This window comes from Myotis lucifugus, unplaced genomic scaffold, assembly GCF_000147115.1.
Source record: "Myotis lucifugus unplaced genomic scaffold, Myoluc2.0 scaffold_26, whole genome shotgun sequence".
Taxonomy (NCBI): domain Eukaryota; kingdom Metazoa; phylum Chordata; class Mammalia; order Chiroptera; family Vespertilionidae; genus Myotis; species Myotis lucifugus.
Genome location: NW_005871074.1, coordinates 1,641,850 through 1,655,985, shown reverse-complemented (window position 1 = coordinate 1,655,985; position 14,136 = coordinate 1,641,850). Strand labels below are relative to the sequence as shown.

General features: G+C 36.1%; 1 protein-coding gene across 1 annotated transcript in view; it reads right to left on the bottom strand.

The window, feature by feature from the left end:
* The window catches only part of TNKS (tankyrase), a 147,165-nt gene that overhangs the window by 118,168 nt on the left and 14,861 nt on the right, over positions 1-14,136 (bottom strand). Inside the window, 1 exon segment of the mRNA XM_006086172.3 lies at positions 11,368-11,583. Coding sequence (XP_006086234.1) covers positions 11,368-11,583 — 216 coding nt within the window.

Sequence of the window (14,136 nt, the reverse complement as noted above, 5' to 3'; positions counted from 1 at the left end):
TGCAAACTCTCCATTAGTTTTAAAACATTAAGACCAATTAAAATAAGTTTTAATGCTACTAGTTACTAGGTTTAAAATTAAACATATAAAAGCATTTTTCACAAGTAACACAGGACTGGACCTGTACCATAACATTCTGATTCTGCTTTGAACTTCAGTTTCTTAAGAAATTATCTCACAATTATTAGTAGTATTCCCCTGTACCTCTGAGAACTGATACAACAGCTTGAAACTTAAATATACTGTTGTACTTTCAATTTGAAGGAGCCAAAGAATAGAACTCTTAATTTTTCATTTCTTGAGAAATTTACCAAATAATTTTTTAATAATTAGTTTTCTTTTTTTGGATTTAATAAATTATCCTATTAGCAATTATTCTTAGTGACAGTATTCAATCACATTTTTTATATCCCACCTCAGCTCCTTTCCCCTATGTTGAGGAGAAAAAGACTGTCTTTTTTTTTTTTTAACGTAATCTCTCCTCTACTTTCGCTTCTCTCATTCCAAGTGCATTACAATTTTGGCAGCTTGAAGAACTATCTGCTCATAATTAATTTGCTTTAAAAATATTAATCATTATTCATACCTACGCTCAGTCATAGCCAATCACTATAACTTCATACTTCAGCTATTAAAATATTTGTGGGGAAAATGTTGGTTACACTATAATTTCCCATTATCCTATTTGCAACATCCCCACTGAAAAGGTTAAAAGACCTAAATTGCAATTGGGGTGTGTGTGATTTTATGTCTTACTAAATCAGAATTCAAGTTGACGACATTACAAAGGATATGAAACAACAGATATAACACTAATTCACATTGATGGCAACAAAGAGCAGCATATGGTAACTGCCAACTAGTCAGTCACTCAGCTTTTACAGTGTCAGTATACAAAACTGACCTATGAGAACACCTGACTGTTACCACACAAGGGAAAAGAGAGTGGAAGGAAACAAGCATTTACTGGGGCTCTTCCTGCTTTTTTACTTCACTATCTTCCCATAACAACCCAAAGCAGTAGGTATGATGCTCACTGAGCTTCAAGGCAACTAAATTATTTGTGCAAGATCAGTTTTTAAATCACAAAATGGAATTCATACCTACTTCTAAACTCATTTAATTTCTATCTTATCCTTCTACACAAGTGCAAGCCAAGGTCATCCCAGAACTGTAAAATTCAAGTTTTCCCCCCTTATGTGAATTCTGAAAGGCATATATTGGTCATAAATACCTTATCTACTCCTATGGCCAATATCCTCTTCGTATCTCATCAAACAAGCCCCTGTGGGAAAATGTGAAACCACAACTTGGAAATGACATGGAAAACGATCCATGACAGCTAGGGTTCCATTTTAGGTGAGCCACTAGAATATTTCCATATTTCCCACTCTTGTTCCCTCAATCCTCATGCTCAAACATATTCTTTTCAAAAGGCCAACAACACAAAGCTGTGCCCCAAACAGGCAAAATAAAATATATTCCCTCTGTCTCTAATCACGATTACTTATATCAGAGCAAATTTTGAAACTTTTAGAGGTTTGACATAAAATATATATTTGGACACACAGTGGGATTTCTTAATGTTTTACTTATATTGTCATATCTGAGGGCAGAATGAAACAACTCACAGTGAGATTTACATTCTTCATCCTGGGTTCCGTTAAAAAGCCTAACACTCACCCCATTTTAAAGACAATCAACAGATTCCAATAATTAAAAGAACAAAGAGAGTACATAATATATTTTTTAGAGCCTGAAATTGCAATTATTATACTTTACAACTTTCTACTTTGGTCAGCTGGGAAGGAGAGAGAAGGACTCAACAAATCTTTATCATCAATCTGGACCTCCTCTGAAATCTCAGTTACTGCAGAACTGCACAAAGTGAGGACACAGTTCTAATACGAAACGAGTTTCAGATAACATGATAACCTGTAAAGCGAGAACTGACTGAGTTACATGAGCCATTTGCCTCAAATACCATTTTCATACAACCTCAAACTTAAGCCAGGCATCTCACTGAAATCCACAGATTGTTCTGAGCCATCATGGTTAGCCTAGAAGTAAATGCAATGTATAAATAATTCCTTTAATGGGCAGATTGAGCAATAAGCAAAGCCTTTTATCACTTTTAAAAAAACAAATGTGGGTTTTTTTTTTCTTCTTCTTTTTTTTAAAACAATTTCTCCCTCTCTCCCTTCCTACTTTAAGTACCTTTGACTTATTTCTTAAGGCCTTAGGAGAATAAAGGCATGCATACTGGTGTTTTTCTGGTTATTCTAATAAAATGCAATATACAAATACGAAACTCAACACACATATTTGCCACCATTATTCAGAATGTCTACTTAAGTAGTCCCAAATTTATTAGGTAAATGAATAAATATTCTAACCTTCTTGAAAACAGCTGAAGATAAACAGGCAAGTCATCAAAATAACGGTGCTCACTATCAGTGGGGATTATTTCAGAGGGGAAAAATTACTAGCATTCTTGGCTTGTCTTCTCCTTTGTAAGTATACAGGTATGGAATTTTGCCAAGTTTTACTTTTTTATGAAAATACTACATTGAGACTTTTAAAAGAAGATCCCAATTCAATTTTTATATGGAAAAATGCAGTTAAAAATGCCAAAGGAAGGTATTCTGGCAGGATAAGGGAAATGAGACAATAATGAAACAAAAGCCAGTGAATCAAATTCTCAAGGCTTTGCTGAATTTTCAATGAATTTTTATGAAGAGTAAGGAAGGTGTGGGAAATGATTTTTCTTAGTCTAGCTCATTTATGGATGACATATGGATAGATAATATGACAGACTAAATAAAGAGCCCTGGCCCTGCCGGAATGGCTCAGCTGGTTGAGCGTCCTCCTGTGCACCAAAAGGTTGCTGGTTCAATTCCTGGTCAGGACACATACCTAGGTTGAGAGTTCGATCCGTGGTCAGGGCACCTATGGAAGGCAACCAATCAATGTAACCCTCCCTCCCTCTAAGCATGTCCTTTGGTGAGGATTAAAAAAAAAAAAAAGATTAAACTTGCTTTTAAAAAAAAAATTTTAAAGAGTCCTAATGTTGAGTTCTCCAACAGCCACAATTTCTTTAGCTTTTATTAAGAATCTGTGGCTTTCCAGGATTTATGCTAAAATAATTAAGGTTTAAACTTATATTTACTAGTAATGAAAGGGACAATCATTAAGTAATGTTTATAAAACAATTTTAAAATCAAAAATAGTCTAAATTGCCTAAATAGGTGACTGATTTCAAAAATAATGGTTATCTATATATATAAAAGGCTAAGTGTCTATCCATCCAACTGGTAGCTATGTCTATATATATAAAAGGCTAAGTGTCTGTCCATCCGACTGGTAGCTATGAGGGGGACTGACCACCAGGGGGCAGACGCTTAACACAGGAGCTGCCATGATGCGCACTGGCCATTTAAAAATAAACGGCACTATGGACTTGGTGCCAACAAACCAACACTCAGCTTCCCCCAGTGGGACACAGGCCCCGCCACCACCCTGGAGCAACACCCCACCATATCCAGCCAACGCTGCCAAGACCCCATGGTGCAAAATGTGACCCACAGCCCAGCCCAGCCCAGCCCACCCGGAAATGGTCGCTGTGGGCGCCAGGTAATGACATCACGTAGCAATGCCCAGCTTCCTCTCCCTAATAACTAGCCCCCTTGGAGTTTCTTCAGCCCAGGAACATGACTTGCTTTATAGACAGGTGCAAACATTTTACACTTTAACCAAATGTTTGTGAAGCGTTTTCCTGTGCCTCATCTCATTTGATCCTCACAGAAGTCCTGGAGTAGGTAGATAGGAAACTCAGTAGAATTCTATTTTCTTTCCATTAGCAAGATGCAAATAGCAATAATAAAATATTTCTTCTAATTAATTTCCTTTCAATGTGCATGAATCTGTGCACCAGGACACTAGTTTCTATATAATTCTTCACAGCCTTTAAAAAGAGATTAGATAGAAATATTCACTGATAATGAAGTATGTTCACAACACAATGTGAAAAAAATGAGAAAACAAACAGTATGCATGGAATGATCCTAGTTTAATTTTAAAAAGGACTATGTGCACAGGTACAATGAATCTACCAGCACTGTCTAACAGAACTTACTGTAATGATGGAAATTTCTATATCTGAACTCTGTAATAAGATAACCAAGAGCCAGATATGGTTATTAAGCTCTTGAAATGTGGCTAGTGCTACAGAAGAACTAAATTTTAATTTTTTAATTTTAATTAATTTTCATTTAATGGCCATAATATTGGATAGGCTAGGTCTAAACAGACATATAACAAAGTCTGACAGTTTCCTCATTTTTCCGTAATGAACATCTATTACTTCTAATAATATTGTTAAGACAAAACTAGAAAATTGTTAATCTTTGATATACTATACTTACACTAACAGGAGATAAGAATATACCAGAGGCAGTCCAGCACTGATCCTACCTTCTGTTCCCCCACCCCAAGTTCCAGGACTTTTATCAAAGGACAAGTAACCATGGAAGTGATCAGGTAATTTATATTAACACAGAGTTTGTACAAGGAAAGTAAATATATCTTTCTAGATAGCAGATATACAAATGGTATTACAAGGAAATTATGAGAGGGATATTACTTTAGGACTGAGTTATAATAATAAAAACTTAGTTTAAGTTTCAGTAAATAGATTGTTTTGGGACTTTGTTTTTATTTTAATTTTTTTGTAAAGCTAGGTAACGTAAATCTACCGCTGTAAACTTGCTAAATATTAGATGATCTAAAAAGCTAAACTAAGAATAAAGAATTTGTTTGACAGACTTAAAGAATGAACTTTTTTATGCTTAAATAAATGTACTCTTTTTTTTTCCTTTATTGATCAAAGTATTGCGTATATGTCCTTATCCTCCCATTGCCCCTCGACCCCCCCCCCCAACTCATGCCCTCACCTGCCCTGGTGTCTGTGTCCGTTGGTTAGGCTTATATGCATGCATACAAGCCCTTTGGTTGATCTCTCCCCCTTACCCCTACACTCCCCTACGTTCCCTGAGGTTTGATGGTCTGATCAATAAATATACTCTTAATCTCACTAAGCAGAGAGAATTTTTAGTTCTCAAGAAGAGATTTCTATTATAACAACTCTATATCAGCTCTACAGAAGGTGGCAAACTAACAACCTTCTCCTTTCTTCACTGGTAAATGGTAGGGAATCTGAATCTTTAGCCTCAGGCATAGGATGAAAATATTATTAAAATTATTTAGCTAAGTACTTTGAGGTGCCTCATGGGAAAACTTTTCCATTATTGTGTATCATCTATCCACAGCAATTTTGGGTAAATTTACCAGCGTCGCCTTTTTCTCTCTTCTTCCTCCCTACCTCAACTCCTCAGTTCCTGACAGGAGCAACTTATGGGTTTAATCTGCAAGTAATAACAACAAATGTTTGACTGCCCATTCTTTACATAAAAAATCCATGGTAACCAGAAGTCAATGCTTGATTAGAATCACCATTCAACAACCCATCCTAATGAAGAATAGTAATGATTTGACAAACGGCAGATAATGTGACACAATTTATATCTGACTATAAAACGTGTTTTATATTTGTATTTGAATATGGGAGTGTTGGACATACTGCAAATTCACATTACTTTAAAATGAAAGAACCTCAAAATATCAGCTAATCAAGAAGAAATAGAAAATTACTCAGCTTCATCATCCACATCAACACAGACTAATGCAAAAAAGCTAAATAGAACTGAGCCGCCATCTTGTGAATTTGTCATTCCACACACATTTCTTGAGTATACAATTAGATACCAGTAATAGAAATGAGAACACAAGAAGGAATAAGATTATTGTTAGTTCCCTACCACAGAGAACTAACAATCTATCAGGCAAAAAGAACCAAGTAAGACCTAAGCAGAATACTACAGGAGCATATAAAAAAGTACTAACTTATTTGGAGCATGTTCAAATTCACACCTTACATGACTCGCTTTAAGAGACTGTTACCTGGTCCTACAGCCAAATTAGAAAGTAAATATATTTTTAGTACAGCAACTGTAATTTAATTCATCACTATATATGTATCAATTGCATATGCTAATTAGTAAGCAGGAAGGTATTTTATACTGTATTTTGGACCCTGGTTCACTTGGGGATTACCTCCAAGATATACTTTTCTCAGACAAGTCATTACTCTTAAGTAATAATTTCTTTATTATTTATCTTTAGTTATGAATTTAATTTCATAAATAATGTGTTACCAGTCAGGGTAGTCTAGATTATGCTGCTATAACAAAGTGCTCCAGAATTTCATAGGCTTATTAGCAAAAAAAGTTCATTTCTTGCTCACACTACAAGTTGAGGAAATGACAGCAGGGGAGTTTCCTTACTCACAGGCCCAGACACTGAAGAGGGCTGTGTGTTAAAATGTGATACCCTAAATAACCAAGATAAGAAAATACAAAATATGGTAACTGTGCTCTTATTCTTAACACTTCTGCTCAGAAGTTACATATTTTGTTCCCACTCACATTTTGTTAGGGAAAAAAAGGGAAGTAAATATATTCAGTGGACAAAGGACTACTATATTTCTAGACTAGTCCTTGCCCATGTGGTGTGACTGAGTTGTTGAGCATCTACCCATGGACCAGGAGGTCATGGTTCCATTCCCAGTCAGGGTATATGCCTGGGTTTCTGCTCAATCCCCAGGAAGGGGCATGCAGGAGACAGTCTATCATGATTCTCTCTGATCTTTAATGTTTCTATCTCTCCCTTCCTCTCTCTGAAATCAATAAAAACATATTTTTTTTAAAAGAGTAGTCCTTGATATTTTAAACTGCTCAGACTTCCTGTCTCAATACTGTGGGAATATGAAAAGCTATGAGAATTCTACCAAAGTCAATGACATGAAGAAATAGCTCAAAGAACATCTATGTGTCATTTGATCTCAGAAAGCAGAGGGAAAGCATAAACCAAAAAAAAAAAAAGAAAAATGTTTAACTATTAGGAATTAATGAGTGCTCCTTTATGGAATGATTCAGGCAACACAGAAATAACTGTGCATTTTAGGTAATTATTTTCTAATTAAACAAGGTATACTTGACTTTACTCTTAAATCTTAAATATAAGCCACATAATATGTTCAATTTTTCATTATGGAGTAGCTTATTCTTTCATTTTAATTAAAAAAATATATCCTAAACAAGTTGTTATAAAGCACTTCAGAGACCCTTAAACCAAAAAACTGCTTTCTGCATTTCCGCAATGTAATTAAAACTATAATCTTATTTCACTAGAAACCGTTTTTAACCTAAAAATAATTGTCTAATAAAAATCTTACTTTATTATTCCAATGCTAGTGAGACACCAAATACATTTGTGTTTAACTGACAAATTGGGTTTTACCAAAAATAAAATCCTTTGCTTGTCTAAAGATACCACTAAGAAAACGAAAGTCAAAGTACTGACTGGGAGAAAGCATTTAGAATACACACATCAAACAAAGATCCATGTCGATAACACAAAAGAGCTCTCACAAGTCAACAATAATAATACCCCTCAAAAAAGTCAAAAGATCTGAACTGAGACCACCCAAAGAATAAATATACATAAATGACCAGTAGTCACATAAAAATATGCTCATCACATTCAAACATTACAGCTTCTTATCAGGTTCAACATATACTTATCATTCCATTCAGCAATTCCATTCTTAGGCATCCACTCAAGAAATGAAACAATATGTTCACACCAAGACCTATAAACCAATGTTCACAGAAGCCTTCTTCAGAACACTCAGAAACTGGAAGCAACCCAAATCCACCAACTGTGCTACATCCATATGATAAAACACTATACATCATCAACAAATAGGAATGAACTACTAAGGTGCACAATAATATATACTAACAAACTTTTAGCTTAAACAGACCCAGAAAAAAATAAGACTCATAACTAGAATCACACATGAAAGGGGCTCCGCTAAAGGAGGGGCTGGGAGCCTGGGCTCCGCTCAAGGAGCTGAAAAAAAAAAACAAAAAAGGAGGGGCTGGGAGCAGCCAGAGCAGAGAAGCCAAGCCTCGCTGCTGTGGCCGGACCAAAGGCCTGGGTCCCGGGTGCCGGAGGAAAACCGGTGCCGGCAGCCAGGGGAAGGAAGGCCTATTGTGCGAATCTTCGTGCAAGGGGCCACTAGTATAACTAAACAAATATATAATTTCAGGTAATAAGGGCTATGAATTACAATGAAACATGGTTAGTAAAACGAGATATGGTTAAAGAAACCAGACAAGCAGGGCAGGGTAAGAAATTATGACAGCACTGTCTACACAGATATTACATTAAGGTGCTTTACTTGCATTCTCTTCATTTACACTTCTTATGAAGTAGTTATTACCCCCATTTTAATAGCTAAAGAGAATAAGTAATTTGCTCAAAGACCCAGGTCTCTTTGACTTAATGCCATTGACTGTAAAAAATAAAGCTATTTTTTAAAAGTTCTGATTATTAGATTTTAAGTAGCAGTTTGAATTTTGGGCTCCCAAGAATTATTTGAAAGAAAAGAGAAAGAAAAAGAAAGCAAGTGGCAGGAACTTAATTTCTCTAAAATAATGTCACTTGCTCTATTCAGTCTTTCTTACACCCCAAAAGCTAAAGCACTGCTCTTTATCAAGAGAATTACAGTTTAATCCTTCTCTTCTATTCTTTTTAGAAGGTATTCCACTGTCTTCAAGCTTTCAAAGTTGTAAATGGAAAAGTCTTTTATCTCCTTTTTCCCCTTTTGTAGGCAACTTATTCTTTCTACAGGGAAAAGTTCATACATCTTCCTCAGTGTTTCTTCTCATCAATACAGCATGAAACTCCATAAGCCTTTTCAATATCAAGACCCAAGTTTTTCTCTGCTTATCATTTAATTATTATTAATCTCTACATCGGTTATTTCTTCCTCCTCCCCACCCCCTACCTTCTGGAACTCTTATACATATGTAAGGTTTTAAAATAATGTTGAATTCTTGGGTTTACTTATTTCTTCCTTTATGATTTCCATATGCTAACATTTTGCTCTGTATTGGGGGACATTTCTCACAAATGATCTTCCAGATAACTAACACGGTCTTTCTTTAATTTATCTATTGAATTTTCTATTTTAGAAAAAAAAATAGATATTTTTTGGTCCCAGGAAGTTTCTTTCATACTACACTTTCATTTCCCAGAGGGATCTTTTTATTTTTATCTTTTCATTCAGGTGTTTATCTGACCCCTTAAGCAGTCCTGGATATGTATTCTGATTGTTCGTTCAATCTTCCCCTCTTTGGCTGAGAAACGTTGCTATTTTACATTAGGCTTTCTGGGCTTCAAATCTAGATATTAGAGTATTCCAAATATTGAAAATTCCACAAGTGTTAGAAGACTATGCACCTCTATTATCTTCAGGACTGTTTGCTGTGGAAGCCAGTAAGTTCTCCGTTCCCTGCTGAGGAACCCAGAGGGAACATGCTCTGTCTCCTTCTCCCTGGAGAATCACAGACTTTAAGGAGAGATGGGAGTATGGTAAACATGTAAAGTGTGAAGGCAGCAGGAATTTTTAAAAAATATATATTTTATTGATTTTTTACAGAGAGGAAGGGAGAGGGATAGAGAGTTAGAAACATTGATGAGAGAGAAACATCGATCAGCTGCCTTCTGCACACTCCCCACTGGGGATGTGCCCGCAACCAAGGTACATGCCCTTGACCAGAATCGAATCTGGGACCCTTGAGTCCGCAGGTCAATGCTCTATCCACTGAGCCAAACCGGTTAGGGCATGCAGCAGGAATTTTTAAATCAAGATTCAAGAGATGTCTTTGTTAGTTTAAAGGTCCCATAACAGAACTTCTATTTACCTATCTTCTCAAGATCTCTACATCAGTCTATTCATTTGGGAATTTCAGAAACCAATTGTGTCTACCTAAACAGAAATGGCAGGAGGGTGGAGGACCAATCTCAGAAAATAAATTAAGCCAAGCCAGCATGGCTCAGCGGTTGAGTGTCAACCCATGAACCAAGAGGTCACGGTTTGATTCCTGGTCAGGGCACATGCCCGGGTTGTGGGCTCAACCCCCGGTGGGGGTCGTGCAGGAGGTAGCCATTCAATGATTCTCTCTCATTATTGGTGCTTCTATCTCTCTCTTCATTTCCCTCCTTTCCTCTCTGAAATCATTAAAAATATTTTTTTAAATGACATATACATTTGAGTTTTATAAATATAACTAATTAAACTGAAATGGATGCCCTCCAGGAAGACAATTATATAAACCAACTAGCCATGGGTTAAACAACCATCCACTGTCTTAAGTATGAAGAAACAGATAATACACACAAAAGAAACTAGGCTTGTCCTCAACAAGCTTTAGATTTTAAAATGAAAATTATACACTAAAGCAAAATCTAAAGTATACATATATATAGATATCTATAAAAGAGAAAAAAATGCTGATTAAATAGTTTCATATAATCTCAATACTTAAAATGGTTGAAAAGTTCAATTTTGTTTGAAATTGCTTTTTCTTTAGACTATGGCACATGTTGAAAATATTAAGCTTTGAATTAATATATTTGAATTACTCACTCAAAGCATTCCAGTCCTAATAAAATAGCTGGTGTTCAATTTCAGCAACATAAAGAGAAAAGCTTTGATAATGTTCCTTGAATCAAACTAAAGCATCCAAATATGTCATCCAGTTCAGTAAGAATTTGTACTTTATAATGGTTCTCATTGATGCAAGGATAGGAAATTTGCAGTCTTTTAAAGAGACTGTAAATTAACTAAATTTGATAACAGTAATCTATCAAAACTGAGTTCCATACCAGTTAGCATTTGACTTGCATTTGGAGGGTTCATGTTGTGAATCTTGTTCTTAACCAACTTTAAATTGCTGTCTCTTTACTTCCCTTTTGATGGAAAATAATCGCCTTTAAGAATAAGAAGTAATAGCCGAAACTGGTTTGGCTCAGTGGATTGAGCGTCGGCCTGCGGACTGAAAGGTCCCAGGTTCGATTCCGGTCAAGGGCATGTACCTGGGTTGCGGGCACATCCCCAGTTGGAGGTGTGCAGGAGGCAGCTGATCGATGTTTCTCTCTCATCGATGTTTCTGACTCTCTATCTCTCTCCCTTCCTCTCTGTAAAAAATCAATTACTTCCTTTGATGGAAAATAATCGCTTTAAGAATAAGAAGTAATAAGACCACCCCTGCTACTTCTAGGAAACGCTATTTCCATCATAATAGGAAATGAGAACAGAAAGCTTTATATAAAATTTTATACCTGTCAGGTTGATCTTACAACTTAGTATCAAGCAAATAATACTTACCCAATGCATACATCGATTTTTCCCTTTAATAGCAGCTTCATGCAGAGGGGTATAGTTCCAGTTATCCCTGGCATTTGGATCGGCTCCTTGGCACAGTAACAGACTCACTACCTCCGCATGGCCAAAAGAACAGGCATTATGAAGTGGGATGAGACCTCCATCATCACGAGCATGGACGTTAGCGCCCATCTGCAGCAAATGTTCTACGACATCCTTCCTTCCAAAACCTAAAAATAAAGAGGGAAAATATCTTACATTAAATCAATTTTTCAAAAAGAACCATTAGAATTCCTTTAACAATATCAACAAATAAGAACTGAAGTGCTATATTCTATAGCAAAAAAAGTAAAAAAAAAAAGGCTAATATTCAAATGGATTCTTTCATCTCAGAAAATTTAGAACTAAGAAAGCTCTTCCTTTAGTATTTGGGCAGTTTATTAAAAAAAATTTTTTCGCCCTAACCAGTTTGGCTCAGTGGATAGAGCGTCGGCCTGCGGACTGAAAGGTCCCAGGTTCGATTCCGGTCAAGGGCATGTACCTTGGTTGCGGGCACATCCCCAGTGGGGGGTGTGCAGGAGGCAGCTGATCGATGTTTCTCTCTCATCGATGTTTCTAATTCTCTATCTCTCTCCCTTCCTCTCTGTAAAGAATCAATAAAATATATTTAAAAAAAAATTTTTTTTTCAATACCTCTGTGTGCTGGGCAACACATAACTCCTGTCCAAGGCATTCACTTTCCCCTCATGCTCATAAGACAAAATCAAATGTATGACTATATTCTAAGAGATAATGGTTATTTAAACACTGCTGACAACCAAATCAAACACTCAACATAACAGTACGATAATTGGAGAAAAATGCTTGAGAATACTCATTTCCCTACTCTGTATATACATTAATATAATTTATAAGATTTAAAGCAGAGAGGCAAAAAAAAATACAAATGCTGTTTACATTTGTGGTTCAGATATTTGCATTTTACTTTTGAAAATAAAATAATTGCAATCTCTCTTAATCTTAGTCATCAACTTTCTTCTCTAGAGATACCATTACATAAGTCAATGTTTGTTACACCCCCGCATATTTTTATACTTTTCATGTTTTTAAACACATAAGTTTATGTATTTATAGATATTTCTTAATTATATTTAAATATTTCCATGTATTTCATGTTAATATATTTGTACATTATATTCCACATTTCATATTATTAGAATATATTACATATTCATATTATATCATCAATATTGTTTGGTTCAACCTATCTTAATGAGAGGCTAATAATTACGGCAAATATCTTCTCTTCTTGCTGGCAAAGAAAAACTCAATTTTCCTCAGGTATTGGACAGAAAGTAATATGGTCAGAAAAGGTAATTCTTTCCCCAGTTCAGGGAGTAAATCCTGATTACTCTAAGCTATAAGGGTGATTCATTCCCCTGTCAGTAACTGGCAATGAGACAGAAGGAAAAATCTAGAAGCTTATGGAATGACTTTTCTCCCCACTATGAGAAGGTGTATGGAGGATAAAGATCCCTTTCTCCTCTTTCCTCTCTACTTTAAAAAATTCTCATATAAGGTTATTCCATTGGAGCTGCTGATACCATGATGGGAAGGTCAAGAGAACTATGAAAATGCTGGCATGTAACCCTACTGTGCTCACAGAGTGCTAAACCAACTCTTGAACTTCCTACTTCTAAACTTGACAAGGAGGAAAAAAATATCCTTAGGCTTTATGTTTCTGTTAGCTGAATTTTTCGATACTTATAGCTGAACCCATGCAAACTGATATAATCATCTGTTCATATGTTTACTGACCATTCAAGTTTCATCTGTTAAGTACTGGTTTGTTGTCTTGATCCAATTTTTTGTCTTTTTCTTATTGATTTCTTATTGTCACCTGATCAGGGCCTGCCGGCCAACCTCTAAGTCACTCACCCTGGCTGGCAGTCTCCAATTGCCTGATGGGGAACAGGGAACCAAGGGTTGGATGGCAGCAGACACCAGGCAAAGCCGGGGCCCTGACCGGCGGAGGCAGCGGCAGCAGGAGGCAGGCCCAGCTGCCAGCAGCTGGGGAAGATCAGCCCTGATCACAGGCCAGCACGAATTTCATGCATCAGGCCTCTAGTAAGCATTATAAATATACTCTCTCCATTTATGGCTTGTCTTTAAACTCTGTTTACAATGTTTTTGATTTCATACAAGTTTTAAACTTTAACAGTAAAATTTATCAATCTTTCCCTACAATGTTTGTGCTTCCTACATGATCTTTAAGACATCTTTCCTATTGCAACATTTCCTTCTAGATTATTTTTATAATTTTGCTTTTCACATTGAGATGTTTAATCTACTTATAAGTGTAATGTGAGCTAGAGATCTAATTTTCCATATCTTTTCTGTCAGTTTGTTTAATAGTTTAACTTGAAAATAAATCTAGATATTGAATAGGGCAATGTCAATCTACTTTGTTACCCTTAAAAAATTACCTTGAGCCCTAACCAGTTTGGATTACCTTGAGCCCTAACCAGTTTGGCTCAGGGGATAGAGCGTCGGCCTGCGGACTGAAAGGTCCCAGGTTCGATTCCAGTCAAGGGCATGTGCCTTGGTTGCGGGCACATCCCCAGTAGGGAGTGTGCAGGAGGCAGCTGATCGATGTTTCTCTCTCATCGATGTTTCTACCTCTCTATCCCTCTCCCTTCCTCTCTGTAAAAAAATCAGTAAAATATATTTTTTTAAAAATTACCTTGACTATTATTGCTCTTTGATGTTCAATATGAATATCT